Source organism: Schistocerca gregaria, chromosome 2, assembly GCF_023897955.1.
Source record: "Schistocerca gregaria isolate iqSchGreg1 chromosome 2, iqSchGreg1.2, whole genome shotgun sequence".
Taxonomy (NCBI): domain Eukaryota; kingdom Metazoa; phylum Arthropoda; class Insecta; order Orthoptera; family Acrididae; genus Schistocerca; species Schistocerca gregaria.
The window spans coordinates 341,862,751-341,884,635 of NC_064921.1; the positions used below are offsets into that span (position 1 = coordinate 341,862,751).

A 21,885-nucleotide genomic window follows, 5' to 3' on the forward strand; every position below is an offset into this window, starting at 1 on the left:
AATTCTTTCGAATATTCAGCCAAATGTTAACTTCCTCTTGAAGTGTCCAGATCCAGAGAACAAGATTTGTCAGTTTCTAGCAGGAAACTCCAACAATACTGGGAAAGGAGAGGGGGGGGGGGGGGGGTAGGTGAAGTCATTGTCCTACCTGGGTTCTGAGCTAAAGCCCGTGTCCAGCTCGGGATATGAAAATTTGTCAAAGTTAAATAGTCACCGGTGAAAACTTCTCAAAGTCCGAAAGTGTCATGCTGAGCAGGACCCGTCCCCAGAAGAGTGAATTGAAGGCGAACACATAGTGGTGGACAATGTAGAAGCAGTGGCGGTGACTTTGGAAATAAACACCAGTCTTCAGCGGGAATATGATCTGCTCATTGCAGCCAGAGCATAGTCCTAAATCCTGGCCAGGCAGATGGCTTCAACTTTCATATTGGCTGATTTCCTTCTTGGGGGATGTATAATGTAGTCCAGTCAGCGTGTGCTGCTGGCTGGTGTACTCGTCGATTGCCATCTTGGTGTGGCCATTAGTATTACCATCTGATGGCCTGCCAGCAAACTTCTTGTTGTGGTCTGAAGGTTGTCTGCTGGTAGTGTGACGTTGAGGGAGTTGAAATGCTGCGGCTTGTAGATAGTCGTCTGTCAGTGCTTTATCGCGGGCACACCACAGCACATCTTAACAAACATCGGCAGAAGTGAACAATGTTCTAACCATTTCCAAAACAAGAAGTGAATGGATTGTATGTTCTTCAAGATCTCAGCCACGTTCATACAAAAATGGATTCATCACTCCCAGTAGTTACCCAAAAACATATCATCAAGAAACGTGGTGAAAACTTTACAAAGAAGAAAGTTCTTGATAATGATGGTGCTTTTCTTGCTTCTGAAACTGCGTTTATTTGAAGAAGAGAATGATGGAGATTTTTTTTCTGAGGGCAGAACAAATGTGTGGCTACATTTTATAGTCACTAAGTAGTGATGCTTAGAATATGCTTCCTTCACCACAAGAATGCTTGAGGCACTCAGTCTAACACTGAGACATGACAGTTGGCTCCTTCGCCATGAAAAATGCTCTGTCATATAGGTAAAATATTTTAATTACTGTTTAGGTGCAGCACTCTTTATTAGTTGTTGACAAACTAATTATAGCTGTGAATTTACACCATGGGAGCATGCCGTGTTCCCAGAATTGAAGTTTCCGTTGAGAGTAGGATGACTCCTTTCCCGCAGCAAAAAAATTAAGCAGTTATGGGGTGCTGGATGTGTTCAGCTAGCTGCTGGAAAACACTTGGCCAAAGCAGATAGTGTGATTTTAAAGACTGATAAGAGGCAATGAAGCTGATAGATTAGTATGCAGAAGTATTGTTTGTTAATAGCAAGTAGCACTGTTACACTTAATGAAAAGTCATCATGGAATCATAGTGACTAGTTAAGAGTTTGTACTAGACTGAAATATTAACACACACATCTTTTCTGTGGACAGTATCCTGTCCTCTAACAGCCTACAGATGGTAATACATACTTTATAAGTAAAACGTTTCATCTCAATGTACCTGCCATTTGAATGGAAGTTTGATATGTTGCACTGCTTATAAAAGTAGCCACTTAGATGATTGTCATATTTTTAAGCTATAATAGGAAGCTCATATTTTTATTTTCCATCTTCACTTAAATTGACAACTAGATGAACTCATTTGTTCCTGTTGTTGTTCATATGTGCAGTTTTTAGGTTTTAGGGATTTCTTAATGCTACTTATTTTTATACTGTTGTAAATCATACATGTTTCAGTGTGCTTACAACACTGAGAAGATGATGTGGGAAGACATAGAGAAAAGATGGAGGGAGGAAAAACAAAAACTTTTCAGCTCTTTGCTGTGTGCATCAGATGAATATTTGGATTTCTCAGTAAGAGCAGAGGTAAGTTGTATAACATATTTTTTGAATTTCAACACGTCAAAACATGTCCTGTGTGAATTAAGATCTTGACAAGACAGAGTAAAGTTTTCATTTTTAAAATGTTAGTTCCATTTTTAATCATGACTCAAATGTCAGCCTTGTATTTTGGAGTCATATAAAAGTAAAGATATAAGGGAAATGGTAAAAGTAAAGAGAACAACTTCAAACATAGATGGGTTTTTCACGTTTACAAAACTAGTTAGAGGAGAAAAAAAGTGGCATGTGACTGATAAATATCGTAGGACTGACCCAGGCTCAAACCTCAAAACTTCTATCCTTAATTCATTACGTACCCCTGTGATCATAGTCACACACATTAGTGGAAGTGTAATCTGTCTCAGATATCTCTGTGAACTCTGCTAACATCTGATTTTGCTCCAATTTATTTTTATTAGTACTCAGTTTTTTGCTTCTACTTTTTCTGATGTGCCATATGACATTTTCCTGATGAAGGAACTTTTTCAGATTCCAAAAGCTGTGCTTAACATTTGTTGGTGGTTTTTGTATGTTGACTTGGCAGCCTTGCTCCAGTTATCGATAAGAAACGACTCTGTTTCCTTTGTCAAACATTATAACACTGTTTTACGGTTCTATAACCAGTCATCAGATTTTTTTCTCTCGTTTATCTTCTTCCACCTCAGTGATTTATTAATAGCAAATTGCTACACTGCATTGTGAAATGGAACCCACATCAAATTGCGGGTGTCAATCTAACTGATTGGGTATGCCAGTTAACAGGTCACAGGAAGTCAAAAGCATACTGTTGTGACTCGCCGATCTTTCAAAGTGCTGCCGCACAGTTACGCACGTCCTCTACATGCGGCACTGTCTGCCAGCCATGCAGCAGCAGCAGTGCCATCTAAGCGGCGATCCAGCCAGCGGCCGCTAGACTTGGACTCAGTTATGATTTGACTGTTAAAGTGTACACACGTCTTACTCTGTTTACTTGATCTGTGACTTTCATGTATTGCGTCTTCCTTGAAATGTATTTGTTCAACTTGAAGTTATTACAATTGGCGACTATTGCAAGGTCTCATAGAACAGCAAACGCTTCTCACAAATGCGATTCGTGATTTCGTCGCGGCATCAAATGCGGGACGTCTCTCGTCGCTGTCTCTACCTACTTGTCCCCCTTACGACGAGACGGCGGAAGACTGGTCTGATTATGAAAAACCTCTTCGACAGCACTTCTTGGCATTTCATGTCGTAGACGAACAAACATGTAAGTCTCTGTTCCTTTCATGGATTTAACCTCAAATGTATCGGTTGTTGTCGCAATTGGCTCCTTTGTAAGATCCTGCGTCTTTGTCTTTTGCTGAAATGTGCACTGTCGGTCTATTTTCAATAGCAAACGCATGTGGTAGCCTCTCGTGTTGCCTTATATTGTTGTCAAAAACAACTGAATCAATCCTATCGCGCTTGGGCTGCTGAACTTCACGGCCTCAGTAGAAAGTGTCAATTTGTTACTGACATTCACAAAGAATCCTACGCCAATTCCATGGTACGGGATGCTATTACCTGGTAGGCGCGCGACAAAGAAGTTGGGCAGTGTGCCCTTCAGTTGGCAAATCCGACTCTAGATGAAGTCCTATCCATATCACTCAATCTTTTGAAATTTCTCACGCTGCTGGAGCGCAAATAGAGGCATGGGGAGACGCGTGTGGCATGTCCCCGCCGGCCGATGTGACCGCAGTACGCTCCCAAGTGCAGCCTCGGCCTAACCGTAAAAACCTCTAAGAAACTGCAGCAAAACCCATGGCAACTTCCTTCATGTCCACAGTGTTTTACGAAACATTCACTAGAAGATTGTCCACAACGTTGGGCCGTGTGTCACAAATGAAGAGGAAAAAAAAAAGGGTTATGTGTCATCTGTTTGCAAACCCGACCACATACATGATGTTCATGAACATGACACTGATTCTGATTTTGTGTTGTCTGTCAATTTGATAGGGACGAACTTTTGTGTTTACACCTGGATGTTGCCAAGCAGCAGGTTGTGGACGGGTTCCCCATCACCGGGGACCGGCTGGCGGCTGCTACGGGTTCTGACCCTACCCTCTCCCAGGTTTTACGCTGTATTCAGAAGGGTTGGCCAGATCATCCATCCAGTAAGACTTCTAATACGTTGCGGAACTACTACGCTTTGCATTACCGCCTCACGGCTAGAGATGGTGTTATCCTCCTTTCCACCGAAAATGCTTCGCCGCGTTTGTGTGCTTCAGTCTTGTGCCTCCTTCACCAAGGGCACTGGGGTGTCTCTTGCACAAAACCTCTGGCGCGCTGTCATGTGTACTGGCCCGGCATTGACTCTGAAATCGCACACATGGTCGCTGCCTGCGGCCCTTGGGTGTCACAGGCCGCCACCCCGAATTCATCTTTGTCACCATGGCCTTCGCCTGAGAAGCCCTGGGAGCATTTTCATGCTGACTTCGCGGGACCTTTTTTAGGTACATACTGGCTTCTCGTTATTGACGCCTACTCTAACTTTCCTTTCATTGTCCGTCGCCTACCACCGCGGCAACCACCAATGCCCTAGATCGCATTTTCTCTTTGGTAGGCCTTCCCTCTATTCTTGTTACTGATAATGATCCGCAATTTGCCTCTTCAGATTTTGCGGATTTTTGTGTGCGTCACGGTGTCATGCGTGTCACGGCTCCTCTGCTCCATCCACAGTCAAACGGTGAGGCTGAATGACTGGTCCACACATTTAAGGCTCTGATGAGGAAACTCCTGACTTCTTCCGCTGATGATGCGCTTCTCCAATTTCTGGCTTCTTACCGTTTCACCGGCTGAGCTCTTACATGGCCGACACCCCCGCACGCTACTTCATCTTCTGCGGCCTTCTACCTTATGGCCGCGGGTGCCTTTGCGTGGCCGGTTCACCGACGATGACCTTGTATAGGTATGGGGATATGGCAGGCGGCCAAAATGGTGTCCTGGCCGCATCTTAAGATGCCGTGGCCGACGCCTGTATGAAATGCAGTGTTGCAGTGCGTCTTTCGGACCAGCTTCGGCCTCGTGTGCCAGCAACCCCTGTTCTGGATGCCACTACACCACCTTCGGCTCTACCTAACACTTGGGATACTGGAATCTCTCATTACTCACAACGCAGTCTTCTCACCATCATATCGGTGCCAGCACAAGAACTGACGCCACCAGAGGATGTGCCCATGCAGGAACCAGGTGACTATCATCTGTCATAGCAACTCTACTCGCCTCCTTCTCCTACGGACACGGACACATCACCCATGTCTCCTGTTATAACAACCGGACTTGCTGCAACGGGCAGATTGGTGCACAGGGCCCCAGTTGATTCGACCCCCACGTCTCCTGTCATCTCAACCCGTTATCATCGGGGACACTTCCGTCCATGCGGGAAGCCTCCTCCTCGAGACTTTATGGCCAGTCCAACAACACCTATGGACGTTAGCAACCTACAGGCCACCTCCATCAAGACCTGTGCAAAAAATTCAAAGGGTGGAAAGTATTGTGACTCGCCCATCTTTCAGAGTGCTGTCGCGCAGTTACGCGCTTCCTCTACATGCGGCGCTGTCTGCCAGCCATGCAGCAGCAGCTCCGCCTAAGCGGCCAGCCAGCCAGCGGCCGCTAGACTTGGACTCAGTTATGATTTGACTGTTAAAGTGTACACATGTCTTACTCTGTTTACTTGATCTGTTACTTTCATGTATTGCGTCTTCCTTGAAATATATTTGTTCAACTTGAAGTTATTACTCATGCCACCTTCAGTAGCACCATGCTTAGTAAAGCAATGTGGTGTTAAAACCGTACTTCAGATTGACAGTAGTCATATCTTTCAAATTTTCACTGCTCGTTAGGTACCACATGCATTGTGTTATATAACTGAAATAAATTGTGTAGAATTCATAGGGCTGAAGTACATAGCACAGCCTTTACTACTCTGGTGCGCAAAACTTAAGGAAGAAAGTAACTTTCACTTGATGGGTCATTGCAAAGTAACAAAGCTCTTTGAAATTTGGACCATATAGAAGCTGTGCTACAGTATAGTACAGCACAGGAGGTAACAGAAAGAAATATGCAATGAGGCGAACACAAATGATACTTTTATTCAAGGACAATAATTAAACGGAAGTTGCCTGGCCATTAGAAAAGGCAGGACATCGTTCTTAATAGTCTATAAAAAGGGGGCTATCACAGACATAAATAACTACTGGCCAATCTCTTTGACCTCAACTCTTGGCAAGCTGCTTGAAAGAATGATTCTAGATCAAATGGAATCCTTTTTCTGTAAATACAAACTATTAAACAAAACACAACATGGGTTTTGAAAAGGACTATCTACAGTAACAGCATTAGCAACTTCTTTCCATGAACTACTGAACAGGCTGGATGAAGGAAACAAAGTTATAGGGACTTTCCTAGGTCTGTCTAAAGCATTCAATTCTGTGAATCATGCAGTACTGTCATTCAAGTTAGAAAATTATGGGATAAGAGGAGTAACTCTAAAATTGCTAAGTTCTTATCTCTGTGATAGAAGACAGTGCACAAACTAAATTATAAGAATGAAAGTAAGATCCAAACAGTAAAGTCAGCATACAGAACTCTCAGTTGGGGAGTTCCCCAAGGAAGTATACTTGGACCATTCTTGTTTATAGTATATATTGATATAACACAACCACGAAACTCCAAACTAGGGAACTATGCTGAGGATACATCTTTTATTAGCTGCGGCTGTACAGAGCGGACAGCATTCCAAAGCAACAAAGAGAACTTTGAAATGATCACAGAATATCTAACAGTGAATAAGCTTACACTGAACAAGGACAAGACTGTAGTAATAAAGTACTTGCTACATTTTAATAATACTCGTACTCAATCACCTTCTACAGTTGAAACATTTGACAAACATAAGTTTTTAGGCATATTGATTGATGAGCATCTCACTTGGAAAGAGCATATCGGCTCCACCTGTAAAAAGGTTTTTAGTAATATTTACTTGCTAAAACGTCTTTCAAATATAATTGCTCCCCTTGTCCTTAAACAAGTGTGTTAAGGGTTAATACACTCACATCTGCAATATGGGATCGAGGTCTGGGGAGGGGCACCCACTATGTATATGGATCGCATTTTCAGGCTTCAAAAGAGAGCAGTTAGGATTATTGCTAATATAAGCAAACACCAGTCCTGTAGGGACTATTTCAAAAATTATAAATTACTGACTGTGTACTCTTTGTATGTATGTAAGACCATAATGTTTGTAAAAGAGAACGAAGAAAATAGTGTAAAGAACAGTGACACCCATAATTACAATACTCGAGCCAAAAGTGACTGTCATAGGATACGGACTAACAAGAAAGCTACAGACCACAGTCCATATGTAACTGAGAGACAATTCTGTAATAAGTTACCAAAAAAGCAACTCCAAGGCAATCTTTTCAAGGGTAAATTGAAAAATTTGTTAATAGATAGATGTTTATATTCATTAAAAGAATTCTGAGCTGCAGTACTGTTGGTTTATTCTTTCACATACTGCAGTATATTAGTGGTGGTATTGTTATAATTGGCTAATTGATGTATATAATCATTATATGTATTGAGTGATATATAATGTGCTAATGTGTTAATAACATTATTGCATGGAATGATATACAATATGCTATTTGATGTATAGAGTCATTCTTGGAATGACATGATATTGATATAATTCTACAAAAAATGACGATGTCCAAGACTGTAAAGTTAACATGGACAAATAAACATTATTATTACTATTTCTTTCCTTTCTCAGACATTATGTCTGGTTAAAAATGGAAAGTGACGCGGACCTTGATCAAGCGTGACTTCCTTTTAACTGTATGGCATATGTTACATTGCATTCAGGAACGTTCGGGTAATTGAACATGTATCAATAATTACAGATTTCTGTAGTTGTATATATACGTTTGGATGTAGCTGTATTGCACTGATGTACTGGTGGATACTGTGTGGTATGACTCCTGTAGTTGATAGTATAATTGGTATAACGTCAACTTTATCCTGATGCCACATGTCCTTGACTTCCTCAGCCAGTTGGATGTATTTTCCAATTGTTTCACCTGTTTTCTTCTGTATATTTGTTGTATTGGGTATGGATATTTCAATTAGTTGTGTTAAATTATTCTTTTTATTGGTGAGTATGATGTCAGGTTTGTTATGTGGTGTTGTTTTATCTGTTGTAATGGTTCTGTTCCAGTATAATTAGTATTCATCACTCTCCAGTACATTTCATGGTGTGTTGTTGATGTGGCAAGTTGTTGATGTATTATTTTTGCTACATTGTCATGTCTTCTGGGGTATTCTGTATTTGCTAGTATTGTACATCCGCTTGTGATGTGGTGTACTGTTTCTATTTGTTGTTTGCAAAGTCTGCATTTATCTGTTGTGGTATTGGGATCTTTAATAATATGCTTGCTGTAATATCTTGTGTTTATTGTTTGATCCTGTACTGCAATCATGAATCCTTCCGTCTCACTGTATATATTGCCTTTTCTTAGCCATGTGTTGGATGCATCTTGATCGATGTGTGGCCGTGTTAGATGATACAGGTGCTTGCCATGTAGTGTTTTCTTTTCCAATTTACTTTCTTCGTATCTGTTGATGTTATGTGATGTAAAGGGTTGTAGAAGTGGTTCTGAAATTGCAATAGTGTAGCCGATGTATTTATATGAGTGATTGCTTTGTGTATTTTCTAGTTTCTGCTCCTTCTATAAAGAATTTTCTTAAATTGTCTACCTGTCCATAATGTAGGTTTTTTATGTCGATAAATCCCCTTCCTCCTTCCTTTCTGCTTAATGTGAATCTTTCTGTTGCTGAATGTATGTAATGTATTCTATATTTGTGGCATTGTGATCGTGTAAGTGTACTGAGTGCTTCTAGGTCTGTGTTACTCCATTTCACTACTCCAAATGAGTAGGTCAGTATTGGTATAGCATAAGTACTTATAGCTTTTGTCTTGTTTCTTGCTGTCAATTCTGTTTTCAGTATTTTTGTTAGTCTTTGTCTATATTTTTCTTTTAGTGCTTCTTTAATATTTGTGTTATCTATTCCTATTTTTTGTCTGTATCCTAGATATTTATAGGCATCTGTTTTTTCCATCGCTTCTATGCAGCCATTGTGCTTATCCAATAAGTAATCTTTTCGTTTCTGTTCCAAAAGCCATGTTTATATCATTGCTGAATACTTCTGTTATCTTCAGTATTTGGTTGAGTTGTTGCTGCCAGTAGTTTTAGATCATCCATATATAGCTAATGTGTGATTTTGTGTTGGTATGTTCCAGTAATATTGTATCCATAATTTGTATTGTTTAGCATGTTGGATAGTGGGTTCAGAGCAAAGCAGAACCAAAAAGGACTTAATGAGTCTCCTTGGTATATTCCACGCTTAATCTGTATTGGCTGTGATGTGATATTATTTGAATTTGTTTGGATATTGAGTGTGGTTTTCCAATTTTTCATTACTATGTTCAATTTAGGATCTACTTTGTATATTTCCAATATTTGTAGTAACCATGAGTGGGGTACACCATCAAAAGCTTTTTGGTAATCAATGTATACGTAGTGTAGTGACCTTTGTTTGGTTTTAGCTTGATATTTCACCTCTGCATCTATTATCTGTAGCTCTTTGCATCGTCGTGCTCCGTTGCAACAGTCTTTTTGTCCTTCATTTATAATTTTGTTCTGTGTTGTATGTGTCATTAATTTCGGTGTAATGACTGAAGTTAATATTTTGTATATTGTTGGTAGGCATGTTATGGGGCGATATTTTGCTGGGTTTGCTGTGTTTGCGTGATCTTTAGGTTTCAGATAAGTTATTCCATGTGTAAGTGTATCAGGGAATGTGTATGGGTGTGCAATGTAGCTGTTAAATAATTTTGTTAGATGTGAATGTGTTGAGGTGAACTTCTTGAGCCAGAAATTTGCTATTTTATCTTTTCCAGTGGCTTTCCAATTGTGTGTGGAATTAATTGCTCGGGTGACTTCATGTTGCAAAATTATCACTTCATGCATTTGTGGTATCATCTTGTATGTGTCTGTTTCTGCTTGTATCCACGGTGCATGTCTGTTATGTTGTACCGGGTTTGACCATATGTTGCTCCAGAAGTGTTCCATGTCTGTTATGTTTGGTGGATTGTCTATTTTAATGTGTGTGTTATCCATTGTCTGGTAAATTTTCTTTTGGTTTGTGTTGACTGTTTGGTTTTGTTTCCTTCTATTTTCAATTTTTTTTGTATCTTCTAAGTTGTTTGGCCAATGCTTGTACTTTCTGCTTCTTTTCATCTAATTGCTCTATCACTGCTTCTTGTGAGATTTTACCTAACCTTTTTCGTTTTTGTTCTGATATTTCATTTCTTATAAATTGTGTTAGCTGTCCGATGTCTTTTTCTCAGTTTTTCTTTTCTGATCTGTAGCCTGTGTTGCCATGCTGGTTTTGTGGGTTTCTTCTGTGTGTTGGTTGTTTCTGATGTCTGACTGGTGTGTATATTTAGTGTAGTGAGTGCTTCTATATAAACCAGTAGTTGTAACTCTTCCATAGTAGTATTTTCATTTATTTTGTTGTGTATGATTGTGTTGATAGTTGTTATTGTTGGTTCGACTTGTGGGTTTTTTGGTGGTCTATGCAAGAATGGTCTAATGTCTGTATTTGTGTCTTTGTATTCTTTATATGTCAGCTGAAATTTTTCTTTTATATCTAACATGTGTGTCACTTCATGATCTATTTGTGCTTGTTCTGGTTGCTGTCTTAAGATTTCATTTGCTTCTGATTGTTTAATTGATGTGTGTTGTTCTTTGTTTGTCTGCTCTGGGATGTTTGAGTCCATTACTGTATTTTCTTCTTCTGAATGCACATTATTTTGTTCCTGTATTTTTTGTACTTGTTGTTTGATATTTTCTAATTCTGACTGGGGTACCTTTTTATTTTTGATTATTACACGGATGTGATCAACTAGTCGTTGTTCTGTTAAAAAATTTAATTCTGGGTATCTGGTAATAAAGGTTGTGTATACTTGTGATCTATATCCAGTTGTGTTGGTTCCTAAGTTTGATGCTTGGTAATAAAAGAACATGAGGTGTCGCTTAACTTCATCTGACCATCTTATCCTCTGTTTTTGTTTTCCTTCTAGAGTGGTTGCAGGAAGCATATCCTGCAAAACACCTCTATTTGGATTTAAATCATTTTCCATATGGCTAGCAGTGTCGTTACCATTGTGGATGGGCATAGGGTTCAAGCGTCATCCCCGACCATGACAGCACTCGTCCGAGGCTTCATTAGTTCTGTCCTGAACCAACTAATCACACTAAATGGGGGGTTAGCCCTATTAATGGTTTAGGAGGTCTTGTGGTAGGTAGTTTCATTCCTCCAGTTGCACAGTTGACAGCTCATGGACATGCTGCAATACATTTCCTCAATGCATCCCACATTTGCTAGATGGCAGTTAAGTTGGGGAACGGGCAGGCCAGTCCAGTCCTTTGGACAAATATCCACTTGTTCCACCTGGACTGTTCAACGCAGTCGTGCATTGTCACCCATAAAATGAAGTCAGGACAGATTGTGCCCATAAAAGATGCACATGGGAGAGGTGTAAAAGTCTCACAATAATACTGACATGTGAGCGTAATTTGTACAAAGATTTAGAGGTCGGTACACCCACACGGTATTATGCCTTCGCATACCGTAGCCCCTGGACCACCAAAATGATCGTGTCCGACAATCTTCCTGGTACATACATATTCCTACCAGAAACTGTATGATGGCACGTCCTGAATCTCTGCTCAGATTAAAACTGTTAGCATCTGAGAAAAGCATGCAATTCCACTCGTAGTTATTCCAGTCCCAATGCTCTTTGCCACCATCGCAAATCTTTGAATACGGTACACTCGCCAGTTAATTGTACTGACACTGTACTCCTTCTCCCCATGTGTCTTTTCTGGGATGCGTTTGACCCTGAATTATTTTTTATGGGTGACAGTGTGCAACTGCATTGATTAGTGCAGGTGGAGGAGCTCTTCGAAAAAGAGAATATTTGATGAATGAACTGGCCTCCTGTTCCCCAACTTAAATCCCATCTAGCTCTGTGAGGTGCATTGGGGAGACTTATTACAGCACATTGACATGCACCAGTGACCGTGCAGCATTTGTCAACCGTGCTGTCGGACAAATGAAATACCATACCAAAAGGCCTTACCAACCTCAAGGTAAGCATGTGAGTGGAATGCAGAGCATGCATTGCCATACATGGCAGCCACATACCCTATTAAGAACCATATCTCATCGTTGGTTATGTCCAGGGGACCGTCATAAGTAGTGATGATTTCAGTGTAATTATTGTCTTTGAATAAAAGTGTCATTTCTGTTTCTCATTGCATATTCCTTTGTTACCTTCTGTACTATATTCCAGCAGTGCTGGCTATGTAAAATCAAAGTTTCATTGTGCTGTGTTTCTTCACAGTGACACTTTGTGCCAAAGTTACTTTCATCCTCAAGTTTAACACAAGTGTGTTTTGTGACCTATCACACAAGCGACCCGACCTTCGTCACACCAGTGCCTGTTGTCTTGCTCCACATTCCCTGCTACTATCCCAGTGTAGAAACTTTATCATATTTTGTTATGTAAATTATCTTCTGCTTTCCACATAACACTGTTGAGGAGGTACTACAACACTTTCATGAATCACCTGTCTAGATGTGTCCTTTTGATATGCTAGTTTTCACTCATTGTAAAACAGTTGAGTTGTGTTGTGTCATATAGATATTATAAAAGTAACCTTACTGTGGTAAGATTATGAAAAGGCTAGACTGCTAATCCATATAGTGGAGATGTTGAAGTATAGACAGGCACAACAAAAAGCCTTCTAAACAATTGACCTTTTGGCCTAAAATGCTTCTAAAGTAAACACACACATACTTTCATGCAAGCTCAGCTCATTTGTGTGAATGTGCATGTGCATGGGCATGGGTGTGTGCTTGCGTGTTGTTGTTTACTTGAGGAGAATGACTCTTGGCTGAAAGCTCACTTGTTTAGCTGTCATTTTGTTGTGCCTGTGTGCAACTCAGCATCTCCGCTGTATGATGAGTAACTATCTGTACTTTTCATAATATTGTCATTATTCCATCCTAGATTTTCCATTGTTTGATTTAACCTTATTATGGCTTATTGCTGCATCTGTTGTGATTAAATGTGGTCCTTTAGTACAGATTACTCATTCTTGTTACTAACTTCTGTGTTATCTTTATAAATACTTTCTTGATGACAAACTGTTTCAGATGTCGGATGTAAATGAGTCATTACTTACGGGCTCCAAAAGTTTATTGGATCATCTAGAAATGGCTTATGCAAAAGTGGTGTCGGAGTATAACAAGAATGTGGTACAAGATGTGGTGCAACTGCCGTTGCTGTCAAGGTTCTTGGAGATGCCTGAAATTCAGTCAGATAAGGTGCGGCTTATTCTTTCTTCTGTTAAATTTTTTTTTAAAAGGCTGTGAAAATGTTAGCTATTCAGAGGTTTCATTCTTACAGACTGCAAAAGAAATTTGGGAAATGGTGAATCACATGACACACATTATACCACAAGTAACAGATGGACCTCTGCATTCGCGATCAAGTGCAACATTCCAGCAGACCCTTATCACTCAAGCCAAGAGGCACCTAGAAGAAAGGTAAGACCAAGTGATGTTAATTACAAGAACATTTTACAAAATCACTCTGAAACTGAGTAATTAGTAAACTGAAAACAAGATGTTTAAAATTGCATACCAAAAGTGTGGTACAGCTGTTATTTACTTTCCAAGTAATGGTAACCCAAATCAAAGTATTTTTAAAGTAGTTTTATTAAGTTTCGCAGTCCCCACACATTGTGTCAGGCACTACTTATTTTCTCATTATTTGTTTTGGGGCGAGATGTTAATCTTAGCAAAGATATGATCCTTCCGTGTAGGCAAGAGTGCAGGTATCTCAGTATTGAGCCATTCATCAAAGTGGGACCTTGTTTTCGAGTAATTGATGAAAAATAATTATTTCATGTGTAGCTCAAGACACTTAAATATAATAGTGTTATGCCGAGCAATGTTGTAGCGTAGTGGTTGTGACACATTCCTGACATCCAGAAGGCTGTGGGTTTGAATCTCAGTGGGTGCTTTGAAAATTTTTTTTGAAATTGTTATTGAAATGACTATTATTTTTGACAAACAACCCTGTTGAGTTAACACCCGAAACCGAATGTTGTAACCAACATGAAAATCACTTCATTTGTAAGGCTTTTATTTGTTAATAGTCATCACCAGTTTCAGGCTAACAAATGCCCATTATCAGGTGCTATTATTCTTGTGCTGTGACCCTGCACACCACGAGAATGGCGTGAGTGGAGATAACCGCCACAAACGAGCGCAGAGCACGGTGTAAAATGATGGGCATTTGTTACTGTGAAACTAGCAGTGACTTAAAAAATAAGCCTTACAGTGGAAACAGTGGTTTCGTGTGTCTTACTAATTTTTATTTGGTTAATTATTTTAGATGTAATTTGTTTTACTCTATTCTTTTTCACATAATTTTTCTCATTGTGTTGGCATTTTTATTTCCCATTAATTTTTTTTTCCTGTCATTCTTTTTCCTTTTGGAATATTTGTTCATGTAAATTTATTTATTTTTCAAGTGTTAACTTCCATTTAATTTCTTCTATTTTATATTTTTGTCCATGTTATTGCATTCATTACAAAACAGTATAAATAAAAAAAATTAGCTGAAAAAATAGTCCTTTCAATAAATACCTGATGTGGTTAAACCCACAACCTTCTGCATGTGAGGAACGTACCTTAACCATTACTCTACACCATTGCTCTGCATGACACTATTGCATTTAAGCTTCAGAGCATCGTACAAAATCCTTCTTCGTCGATTATTCATAAACTAGCACCCACTTTCATGTATGATCCTAAGGTGTGATACCTGGGACCCTATAACCTACAAAAATGTATCGATGGTTTCAAAAATGGGTGCTGCTCCTAGGACTTCGCCCTGTAAATATTTGGGAGCAACTAGATGAGGTGGACAAGAATACTGGCAGAGTCAGATGTGGTAAACCACCTAAAATCCACATCTAGACTTTCCAGCACATTGTTCCTTGTTGATAATCCTCTAGACAGATTCGATCGGGGTTCAGCATACCTCTCTGAATCCCTGGAGCAGTGTGCTGACACACTAGACCACACAGGCAGGTTCAAAACAAGTAAATGAGTAAACAAATAAATCCCACCCTTGGGGAAAAATGCATGGAGGGAGGGTTGTGAATAGAGATTAAGTTTGAGGTGTATGTCATGTGGACCTTCATAAACTTTAACATCTCGAAAGAAAGAAAAACTGTTCTTAATGCTCCTATTGCTTTCCAGTAAGACTGAGCCACAGGAAATCCTAAAAATATTGAGCCCCACACAAGATATCAGAACTGCCTCTGTAGAAATCCAGTCCCTCCTTACCCATGCACCCCTGCCTTCTGTCCACTTTCCAAAATTGACAAAAACAACCATCCCAGCATTCCATCATAGAAGATTTAAAAACACCACTTAAGTGCATCTCATAAACACACCAGTACTTCGAACCCATTGTGTGGAGCCTCACATTCTACATTAGACACCTACGACTTCCTGGATTGTTTCAAAACCCTTCTTATGCCTTCTTCCACCTGGAAATCCTCCTCCTTACCATCAGTGCAAACTGGCTCTGTACAGATATCCCACTTACACTTGGCTACTCCTCATGCTTGCATGAAAGTCTCCCAAAAACCTCACTACTCAGTGTCATCCTTACCTTTATCTGCACCACCTTTGAGTGCGAGACCTACAAACAAATTAGGGGGTGGTCGTGAGAACAAAGATGGCCATGTCCTACGCCAGTCTTCTCATGAGATGCATGGATGTGCCAGTTGTAAAAGCCATCCTCACATGGGACGTGAAACTATACATGGACGTGGAGCTTTGCGATGCCACAGTGTGGAATTTCACATTCCAGTATTCCAAAGTGTGAAAGACGGTTCAGACATATCAAATTTCAAAGGGGCAACAGAAGACCGTAGGTGCAACCACAATGGAGGGGTATCTGTTGAGAGGCCAGACAAACGTGTGGTTCTTGAAGAGGGGCAGCAGCCTTTCAGTAGTTGCAGGGGTAACAGTCTGGATGATTGACTGATCTGGCCTTGTAGCAAAAACCAAAACGGCCTTGCTGTGCTGGTACTGCGAACGGCTGAAAGCAAGGGGAAACTACGGCTGTAATTTTTCCCGAGGGCATTCAGCTTTACTGTATGATTAAATGATGATGTTGTCCTCTTGGGTAAAATATTCCGGAGGTAAAATAGTCCCCCATTCAGATGTCTGGGCGAGGACTACTCGAGAGGATGTCGTTACCAGGAGAAAGAAAACTGGCATTCTACGGATCGGAGCGTGGGATGTCACATCCCTTAATTGGGCAGGTAGGTTAGAAAATTTAAAAAGGGAAATGTAAAGGTTAAAGTTACATATAGTGGAAATTAGTGAAGTTCGGTGGCAGGAGGATCAAGACTTCTGGTCAGGTGACTACAGGGTTATAAACACAAAATCAAATAGGGGTAATGCAGGAGTAGGTTTAATAATGCATAGGAAAATAGGAATGCGGGTAAGCTACTAAAAACAGCATAGTGAACGCATTATTGTGGCCAAGATAGATACGAAGCCCACACCTACTACAGTAGTACAAGTTTATATGCCAGCTAGCTCTGCAGATGATGAAGAAATTGAAGAAATGTATGATGAAATAAAAGAAATTATTCAGATAGTGAAGGGAGATGAAAATTTAACAGTCATGGGTGACTGGAATTCGGTAGTAGGAAAAGGGAGAGAAGGAAACGTAGTAGGTGATTATGGACTGGGGCAAAGAAATGAAAGAGGAAGCCGCCTGGTAGAATTTTGCACAGAGCACAAGTTAATCATAGGTAACATTTGGTTCAAGAATCATAAAAGAAGGCTGTATACATGGAAGAAGCTTGGAGATACTAAAAGGTATCAGATAGGTTACATAATGATAAGACAGAGATTGAGGAACCAGGTTTTAAATTGTAAGACATTTCCAGGGGCGGATGTGGACTCTGACCACAATCTATTGGTTATGACCTGTAGATTAAAACTGAAGAAACTGCAAAAAGGTGGGAATTTAAGGAGATGGGACCTGGATAAACTGAAAGAACCAGAGGTTGTACAGAGTTTCAGGGAGAGCATAAGGGAACAATTGACAGGAATGGGGGAAAGAAATACAGAAGAAGAAGAATGGGTAGCTTTGAGGGATGAAGTAGTGATGGCAGCAGAGGATCAAGTAGGTAAAAAGATGAGGGCTAGTAGAAATCCTTGGGTAACAGAAGAAATATTGAATTTAATTGATGAGAGGAGAAAATATAAAAATGCAGTAAATGAAGCAGGCAAAAAGGAATAAAGATGTCTCAAAAATGAGATCGACATTAAGTGCAAAATGGCTAAGCAGGGATGGCTAGAGGATAAATGTAAGGATGTAGAGGCTTATCTCACTAGGGGTAAGATAGATACTGCCTACAGGAAAATTAAAGAGACCTTTGGAGATAAGAGAACTACTTGTATGAACATCAAGAGCTCAGATGGAAACCCAGTTCTAAGCAAAGAAGGGAAATCAGAAAGGTGGAAGGAGTATATAGAGGGCCTATACAAGGGCAATGTACTTGAGGACAATATTATGGAAATGGAAGAGGATGTAGATGAAGAAGAAATGGGAGATACGATACTACGTGAAGAGTTTGACAGAGCACTGAAAGACCTGAGTCGAAACAAGGCCCCCGGAGTAGACAACATTCCATTGGAACTACTGACGGCCTTGGGAGAGCCAGTCCTGACAAAACTCTACCATCTGGTGAGCAAAATGTATGAGACAGGCGAAATACCCTCAGACTTCAGAAGAATATAATAATTCCAATCCCAAAGAAAGCAGGTGTGAAAATTACCGAACAATAAGTTTAATAAGTCACAGCTGCAAAATACTAACACGAATTCTTTACAGACGAATGGAAAAACTAGTAGAAGCCGACCTCGGGGAAGATCAGTTTGGATTCCGTAGAAATGTTGGAACACGTGAGGCAATACTGACCCTACGACTTATCTTAGAAGCTAGATTAAGGAAGGGCAAACCTATGTTTCTAGCATTTGTAGACTTAGAGAAAGCTTTTGACAATGTTGACTAGAATACTCTCTTTCAAATTCTGAAGGTGGCAGGCGTAAAATATAGGGAGCGACAGGCTATTTACAGTTTGTACAGAAACCAGATGGCAATTATGAGTCGAGGGACATGAAAGGGAATCAGTGGTTGGGAAGGGAGTGAGACAGGGTTGTAGTCTCTCCCCGATGTTATTCAATCTGTATATTGAGCAAGCAATAAAGGAAACAAAAGAAAAATTTGGAGTAGGTATTAAAATCCATGGAGAAGAAATAAAAACTTTGAGGTTCGCCGATGACATTGTCATTCTGTCAGAGACAGCAAGGGACTTAGAAGAGCAGTTGAACGAAATGGACAGTGTCATGAAAGGAGGGTATAAGATGAACATTAACAAAAGCAAAACGAGGATAATGGAATGTAGACGAATTAAGTCGGGTGATGCTGAGGGAATTAGATTAGGAAATGAGACACTTAAAGCAGTAATGGAGTTTTACTATTTGGGGAGCAAAATAACACATGATTGTCAAAGTAGAGAGGATATAAAATGTAGACTGGCAATGGCAAGGAAAGCGTTTCTCAAGAAGAGAAATTTGTTAACATCGAGTATAGATTTAAGTGTCAGGAAGTCATTTCTGAAAGTATTTGTATGGAGTGTAGCCATGTATGGAAGTGAAACATGATGATAAATAGTTTGGACAAGAAGAGAATAGAAGCTTTTGAAATGTGGTGCTACAGAAGAATGCTGAAGATTAGATGGGTAGATCACATAACTAATGAGGAAGTATTGAATAGGATTGGGGAGAAGAGAAGTTTGTGGCACAACTTGACCAGAAGAAGGGATCGGTTGGTAGGACATGTTCTGAGGCATCAAGGGATCACCAATTTAGTATTGGAGGGCAGCATAGAGGGTAAAAATCATAGAGGGAAACCAAGAGATGACTACACTAAGCAGATTCAGAAGGATGTTTGTTGCAGTGGGTTCTGGGAGATGAAGCAGCTTGCATAGGATAGAGTAGCATGGAGAGCTGCATCAAACCAGTCTCAGGACTGAAGACCACAACAACAACATTACAATCTGTGATATGTGGTAGTATGCCATTTTGCAGTAAATGGCGCATTGAAGATTGTACAATGGGTTCCAATTAAATGTCAGTTAATGATATATTGGCAGTTAAAGTCTTCAGCAAATTGTCACATCAAATGTGTAGACTTGGATAATACGTGTTCACCGCAGTGTAATGGATACAGACTGTGTGGAGACAGCAGGTTATCGTAGGTTGAGGCTGGGATAATTTAGAGAACAGAGGATATGTTGAATGATAATACCCATCTGTGCAGTTCAGGAAAGCTGGTGGTGAAGGCGAGGATCCAGGTGACCCAAGTTGTGAAGCAGCCAATGAAATTAAGCATGTAATGTTCAGCCGCATGTTGTGCCGCAGGGTGGTCCACTTTGCTTTTGACCAAAGTTTGTCCATGGCCGATCATCCTGCTGGGCAGCTGGTTGGTGGTCACACCAGTAGAAAAAGCTGTGCAATGATTGCTGCAGAGCTAGTATATGACGTAGCTACTTGCACAGGTGGCCCAGCCTATGAGGGGGGTTAGATAAGCCTGTGACAGGACTGCAGTAGGAATGATAGTCAGTGACAAAGGGGTCGCTCTTTTATAGCTGGTTCTTCAGGCTGGTGGGAGGATTGGGGATGTGTACAGATATGGCATGGGAAATCTGTTTGTGAACAAGGTCTGGGAGGTAGTGCCTGTCTGTGAAGACCATTCAGCATACTGGACAAGGGAGTTCTTGTTGCTGCAGACATGCTGTCCCCAGGTGGCCAGGCTCTATGGGATGGACTTTTTAGTGAGGAAGGGATGGTGACTGTTGAAATAAAAGTGCTATTGGTGGTTGGTAGATTAACTCCATTTCCTAACTGATGTCATTTATCTTCATATTTAATCTATCGTAATTTCTCACTGTCCCCTTGCATCATCTTTACTACTCTTTCTCTTGCTGTCTTTTTCCTTCAGCTCTCTCTTTCCCCATCCTCACAACAGGTGGGTCTCCCACAACCCAGAATCTGAGTGACCTTTCCCCCATGTTTTGTTCCCTTTTCAGTTTCATTTTTCATTTGCAACATTAACTCAGCAGGTCATCATGATTAAGCTTTGCGGATGTGTTTGGTTAGTGACTTAGACAAAAACTACATATCATTATTTTAAATATTTCATTGATAAATGACAGAAACAAGTCATGGGATCTAGATGGTGCTTGTTGTTATTATTATTAAAGATTGCTAGTTACAAGGGTTGGCCAGAAAGTAATGCACCACATTTTTTCCCTTCACTTCTGTGTTGAACATAATGAGAATTACACAAATGAAAGAAAGCAGTTTTACCTACTACTACTACTACTACTACTACTACTCCTACTCAGCTCTACAGCCCTTGAAGGGCCTTGGCCTGCACCACAATATCCTGCCATTCTAACTGGTCCATGGCTTGCCATCTCCGTCATCTGACACCCAGCTTTTTCATGTCTTCTTCGATTCCATCCACCTCCTTCCGTTGTCTGCCTCCAGCCTTGCCATCAAAAATCTTCTTACATGTTCTATCTTTCTCAATTGTAACATGTCTTGCCCATTGCAGTCTTCTTATTTTAATGATAGTGACAATGTCAGGCTCTTCAAAAAGTTGTTCTAAATCTGCATTCATACATATGTGTCAACCTTCTTGATCGTATATTGGTCCGTATATTTTCTGCAGAACCTTTCTCTCCAAAATGCTAAGGATCCTTTCCTCATTCACAGTCATGGTCCATGTCTCGGCACCATACATAACTAGTCTTGTAATTGTTTTGTAACTGAGGATTTTGGAATTTCGTGATAGAAGTGAGCTCCTAAGCATGGGTAGTGTGGCAGAGTAGAATCTGTTGCCTGCTGCTATTCTAGCTTTCACCTCGCTGCTGATGTTGTTTGTCTCTGTGATAATCTATTCAAGGTACCTGAAATCTCTCACCCTTTCAAACTCCTTGTCGACTATCCTGAGATTTGGTGGATTTTGCTGGTTGGTCTTTGCCATATATTTGGTCTTTTCGACATTGACTACCAGGCCCAGTTCCCTTGCACCTCTCTCCAGTTGTTCAAAGGCATCAGCCGGCATAACAGTGTTTCGTGTGAGTAATGCCACATCATCTACATAGGCTAGGTACTGCAGTAAACAATTAAAACTGGTTCCTCCTCTATTTATCTCTATCTGACTTAAGACTTTTTCTAGGCAAAGGTTGAATAGCAGTGAAGAGATATTGTCACCCTGCCTCAGTCCCTTCTTCATTTCCATGTATTTGGAGATTTCGCCCTGAATTTTTACTTTAGAGCTGGTTCCACTGAGAATCATCGTAGTAAGTTCAACGAGCTTGTTAGGTATTCCAGCCTCTTCCATCACATTTCACAGTGCCACTATTCCAGCCTCTTCCATCACATTCTGCAATGCCACTCTTGAGATGCTATCATAGACTTGTTTAAAATCGATATAAAGCTGGTTTATGTTTATTTGATGTTCATAACTTTTTCAAGTAGTATGCGTAATGTGAATATTAGGTCAGTTATTCACCTATTTCTTCTAAAGTCACTCTGATAGTCTCCACTACTCTCTTCCACATAGGGAGTAAGCCTCCTAGATAGGATCTTGGAGAATGCTTTGTATGTAGTATTTAACAAGGATATTCCCTTGT

At 40.3% G+C, this 21,885-nt stretch overlaps 1 protein-coding gene across 3 annotated transcripts in view; it reads left to right on the plus strand.

Annotated features, from left to right (window-relative positions):
- Nucleotides 1-21,885, plus strand: part of LOC126337015 (nuclear pore complex protein Nup93-like) — a 187,892-nt gene that overhangs the window by 26,545 nt on the left and 139,462 nt on the right. For all 3 annotated transcript variants that reach the window (XM_050001272.1, XM_050001270.1, XM_050001271.1), the window contains 3 exons: nt 1,784-1,912; nt 13,232-13,402; nt 13,485-13,624. In XM_050001272.1, coding sequence (XP_049857229.1) covers nt 1,784-1,912; nt 13,232-13,402; nt 13,485-13,624 — 440 coding nt within the window. The remainder of the gene's footprint in view (nt 1-1,783; nt 1,913-13,231; nt 13,403-13,484; nt 13,625-21,885) is intronic.